This window comes from Epinephelus moara, chromosome 16 (genome assembly GCF_006386435.1).
Source record: "Epinephelus moara isolate mb chromosome 16, YSFRI_EMoa_1.0, whole genome shotgun sequence".
Classification (NCBI taxonomy): Eukaryota; Metazoa; Chordata; class Actinopteri; order Perciformes; family Serranidae; genus Epinephelus; species Epinephelus moara.
Window position 1 is genome coordinate 14,338,104 of NC_065521.1, and position 5,723 is coordinate 14,343,826.

Consider the following 5,723-nt stretch of genomic DNA (forward strand, 5'->3'; position numbering starts at 1 on the left):
GCAAACGCATACTCTAAAATGTCTGCAGTTGTGAAAGTACATGCATAATGTGATGTGCTTTGACATAAAAAAATGTCAGTACAAACTGAAAATGATGGACCGTGCTGTGCGATTATGAATACTATGCCTATTATATCATTTTGCATGATGGTGCACAAACCAAGAGGAAACTGGGCCAGTACTGCAGCCGTATTAAATTTCTTACAGTGACACAACAGAAGCACACTGCTTTCCCCTGCAGCTTCTAGGTTTGCAGTCAGCAAGCCAAATGCAACTGAAAATAAAACATGGACTACAGATATTTGAGTAATGTTTCACAGCAGTTAAACCATTCAAGTCAGTGTCCATATTGTGTTTTTTTTGTTTGTTATTTTGCCTTTTTTGGAAAATGTTTATCGGTCTGCACGTTTCATTGCATCTATTTTTTATTCATTTACTTTATGGAAACGTGTCACTGGTGGCGTAATTTAGTCGTCAGTCGTTGCATGAGGTAGGACACGCTGTACCTTGGTCCATGTTGAAATCTCTGTGAACGACTGTAATGTTGCCTTCAGGTGCTCCTTGTAATCCCATGATTCTGAGATTGATAGTCATACGGTTAAGCCGCAAACTGTAATACAACGGACGCATGGTAATTTTTGATAATTAGACCGAAATATGACAGTTTTTTTTAACCACGCGGTGATGAAATATCTTATGCTGTGCATAACACCTGGCAGCTGAGCATACATCGCATGTCAAATCGAGTTTCTCCGTGTAGATTTAAAATTTCCGACACTACCTGAAGGCAGCATGCAGTCTATGAATCTAGGAGCGAGGGCTCGAGAGAGGGGCGTGACGTCATGGCATCGTGCCCCGTCCATGTTTGGCGGAGAAGTTTGTGTAGTTTCGACAAACTCTGGACACAACCAACAAATCGAGCTTAGGAGAAGCTAAACTGTTCACTCATACCTTTAAATTTCGCTGTAGGGCTTGTCATTTCAACGTACCTATACTAAATGTTGTTTCTAAGGTGACCTTGCTTAATTGGTCATCATTAAGTTGGCGTTATCTCAAAAAAAACAACAAAAAAACGGCGAAGACCCGAGCGGACGGTTGAGGATTTATACACCACTCGGGTTAAAATTAACGGCTAATTGCTGTTTTGTTTAATGGTCCAGATAACGTTATTCCTGAATGGGCTGTTGGTTTATTTTTAACAGTTAATGAATAGACTCCTAATTCCTTGGAGAGTCTCGCATCCTCCGCTGGGTGGTCTCGTATGAACCGTGTCGAGGCAGCGACGAGGGGTCGGGGGCTCCGCCAGCAGAGCCGGGTTTCAGGATGAGGATGCCCAGAGGAGGACGCCTGTTCTTGGCGACGTGCCTTGGCTCGCTCTTCGTTCTCGTGCTTTACTATCAGAGCATCACCAAGCCAGGTAAGAAGCCAAACACACACGACTAAAATAACCACGCTGAAATAACGCTTTTATAGGCTATTTTAATACAACAGCACCACTGCTTTAGTGTACAGTGTAGTGACCACAATGAAAGTAAAAGTATAGAGTCTGTAGTTACATATATAACGTCATATCTATGTTAGCTACTCTGTACACCTATACTATATTGTCTGGCGTTGTGTTTGATAGACCTTTGTATCATTAATGTTGAAACATTGTAGTGAAAAAGTGGCACATGGCATTTATCAATAAGTAAGCTGTAGGAATATTATAGTATATGAATGTTACATGGTTACACATACAATAACGTTTTACCACAGAAGAAATAACTTCTAGTTTGGTGGTCTTGCATGCACTTTAATGCAACATTCAGGCTTTTAAATAGGGCTGTGTGGTCTTACAATCATTTGGACACAATTAGCAACACCTGTTTGTGTAACTGTGCATAAATATGTGAACCATAAATGCATGTGTAGAGGGCAGGATGAAATGAAGTTTAAAAAAGCTCACTGTGAACAGCGCAGTGTTTTGAAAGCACCCCCCCTCCTGCAGACCCCCTGCATTCCTCTGCCTTAACCCTCCTCTCCTCCTCTTCTTACCTCTTCCCTCCTCTCCTCTCCCTTTGTTTCCTGGGCTGAGCCTGTTTGAGACATTGAAAGGGAGACTGGCCCTCAGGGGACTGCAAACTCCCAGGGAGAGGAGTCAGAGAGAAATAAAGGTGGACATGATTGATTTATGCAAAATGGCACATGAGCATCGAGTATAGAGGAGAGAGTGGAAGGGTAGCCGATAGAAATGTTCTCCACGTGGATAGTAAAGAAGGGAGGAGGAGGAGGAGGAGGAGGAGAATGGTGCAGAGAGGAGGAACTAGTGCCCAGTTTTTGGTAATATTGTGGGGCAAAAGTGTACAGATGAACTGGTTGACTTTCACAGCTCCGATGAGAAACATGTCATTATCTATAAAAGATAATGATGAAGAAATAGTTAACTATTAAAAAGCATCATTACACCCATAATTTCACCTGGATTGTCTCCAGCGCACACACCCCATGATGGAACAGTTCACCACCACAGCAATAAATCACCTTTTATAGGCCACCACAGATGGAATATATGCATAACTGTTAGCGGCAGATACACAAGCCACATGTAGCTAAACCTACAAGCAACACACTTTAGCACTCCCTCTGACCCCCCTCCATCAACCAGGCCTATATTACCCTTATTGCCTAACCTGTTCAGGCTTGTTCAGTCCCTGTAGTAGACATGCAGGCCACATGAAAAGCATGTTGGAGCCACACGAGAGAGGACTAATTTACAGGAAGTCAACAAAGCTCAGGGCTTCCCTAATTACTGTGTATCTAGTCAGAGACAGCTTGACAACCAACACCAAATGTCTTGTTTAGTTTTATATGATCTGTTATTTCCAGTGCCTTTTATATCTGACTTCTGTTTCAGTCTGACTGGAGCACAATGGAATGAAAAAGGACAAAAGAAACGAGTCAGTAGTCCTCAGCTAGAACGATCTGTTGCAGTACGTTTCATTGCTTTAAGTAATGAAAAATGCCTAAATGAGAACATGTGTGATGTATTTCTTGTTTATTGCATTTAAATCTACCATTCCTGGTTATAAATGTTCAGATTTGATTTCTAGATCAGTTTCTGTAAAAACCACCTGTATAATGTTTCTGTCTGGTATAATGCTACTGTGATGACTACAGTTGAAGATAGTCTCCCCTTTCAGTCACAAAACATTAAGACTTTTGAAAGAGGACTTTTAAATTTGAGACACCCTGACATCATCACGTTATAGTCACCACTTAGACAAATCATAGGCTGTCACACTTCAGGGGAGTTTCTTGACCGAGACATGATGTCACACTCCCACGTGGATGATTATGTGTCAAGGATTCATTTCCTTTATATGTGTAACACCGGTAGTTCTTAAAATGTGTTTTCATTGTGTGTTCCTGTGCCAACTTTCCATGCACTGGGGATGACTGAACAGCTGCGATCAGACAGCTTGATTTAGCTTCATGGAGGTTTGATTTTCACCCAACTACCAGAATATAGGGTGAAAAATGAGAGTTTCCGTTTTGTAATGTTTCCTGATTGTTGATGGAGAGCTGGGCACTTGGTTGAGATTAAAGAGAAGGAGACGGTGCTCATGGTAATGAACTTAACTCTGTGTTTGGAGTTTGGCACTGTAGTACCTGCCCCAGTCTCATTTGTTACAAAATGAGTATACTCTTATCTGTGAAGCCCTGTAGTCATGTTTGATAAAAGAGTTTTTTTTGGATGAGTCTCCTCCTTAGCTCATGACATTGCTTTGATAAACCCCCATTTAACACAAAGCTCTCCCGTCCCAACAGAAGAATGATACTTGCTGCTGCAAAGACAGATGAATGCCACAAAAAGCATATAGTATAAAGAATGTCCTGTACTTTTAAGCTGAACACACACATTCTAGATATTTTTTAAATACCCCCATGTTTCCAGTTCACTTGTCCTCAAAACCAAATCTCCTAATTAAGCATTGTTTAATACCAGACAGGACGCACAGAGCATATTATTGTTGTGCTTCTATTGTCTGACTTCCTGTGCCAACACCCTGGGTTTTGGCACTCGGGAAAATATGAGTCCTGACCAGCGGGCTATTATTAACCCATTAGTAAGTCATTGCAGATTTGTTGTTCTATTAACTGTTAATGTATTTACGGATTTGAGTTAGTTAGATTCATAAGTCACCTTATTTTGAGCTTTGGTTGTAGTTCCTTTGTTGGCTAGATAGTGTAATTTTAAGCACTGGCATTTGGCAGCGGGATACAGCACTTCCTCAGGTTTTGTTGAAATGAGATCATTGCTGTTAAAGATGCGGCACACATGGCTGACTAAATAAATGATGTGTAGCATGGTGCTAAAGGCTAAACAAGACTTAACATCCTGTAGCTCAGTTACAGCCAGGTGTATGGCGTGAGTACACAGGGTTTAGTTGTATGACTTAATAAGCTTTTTGACTTAATGAACATCTTGTCTAAAAGCATCCAACAGTGTCATCTGTCCAAAAATAACAATAAAATGCTGCAGTGTATGGATAATCAGTCTAAGTCCAGCGGGTGTGTACCAGAGTCACTGGACAACTGCCATTACACATGAAACATTACTATTATGTAATTTATTAAGAAAATGTGGTTTGCTTTGTTCAGGTCCACAGACTGCCAGGATTACTTCTTTCATGAGCTGATGCCAAAATTTAACAGATTTTTTTTTCTCTAGTTACTGCTGCATATTGATACATTCATATTGAATATTTGCCACGGCAGCAGCCATATTGGACTGTAGAGATTGAATGATCAGTTAATTAATTCATGAGTTGATTTCCAGAAAAATAATTGGCAACTAGGGCAGGGTATTGTTTTAAAAAGATGCATGTGTCCATGAATGCAATATCTCAAGAACACCTTGAGGGCATTTCCTCAAATTTGGCACAAACGTTCACATGGACTCAAGTATGAATGGATTAGATTTTGGTGGTCAAGGCCACACTGTGACCTCACGTCTGTCTCATTCATGTGAACGCGATATCTCAGGAAATTTCTCAGGGAATTACTTCAGATTTGGCAGAAACGTCCGCTTAGACTCAACAATAAACTGATTTGACTTTGGAGGTCAAAGGTCGAGGTCATTCTGACCTCTCAAAAATAGATTGTTGTCTGTAACTCAAGAATTCTTATGCTAATTATGACAACATTTCACAACAGGATAAAATGATGATGCAATGATATTTCATATCCAAAAGGTCAAAGGTCAAAGTAATTCTTTAATCGAAGTGCCATACTTTCACTGCCCTGACTTCCTAAATGTTAATATGTGAGGATTTTCTTACTCCTATTTGATAGTTAACTGCAAAATAAGACATTTGAAGATGTCACCTTGGACTTAAAAGCTTTTGTTTGTTTTGAGTTTTAAGGGATTCAGGCTTAGGGTTGCAAAAGTCCGGGAATTTTCAAAAATGGAAACTTTCCATGGGAATTTATGGTAATGAATGGGAATTTATGGGAATTTATGGGAATAAATGGGAATAAACTGGGAATTTTCAAAATTGATGGTTGGCTCTTCATAGGGAACTTAAATATAGTTGAGGAAAGTTATATTTTAGCATAATCTTGACTAAAACAAACAGATGCCATTCAAATACACTTGAATATCCATGCCATTCCTCAACCACATGCACAGAGCACACTGCTTACTGCATGGCTATTGAGACCACACCCCCTACTGGCAC

The 5,723-nt window shown here is 40.3% G+C and overlaps 1 protein-coding gene across 2 annotated transcripts in view; it reads left to right on the top strand.

The window, feature by feature from the left end:
* Nucleotides 1-876: 876 nt before the first annotated feature.
* The window catches only part of LOC126403097 (carbohydrate sulfotransferase 11-like), a 22,407-nt gene continuing 17,560 nt past the window's right edge, over nt 877-5,723 (top strand). For both annotated transcript variants that reach the window (XM_050065547.1, XM_050065548.1), the window contains exon 1: nt 877-1,417. In XM_050065547.1, coding sequence (XP_049921504.1) covers nt 1,324-1,417 — 94 coding nt within the window. In that variant the 5' untranslated portion in view covers nt 877-1,323. The remainder of the gene's footprint in view (nt 1,418-5,723) is intronic.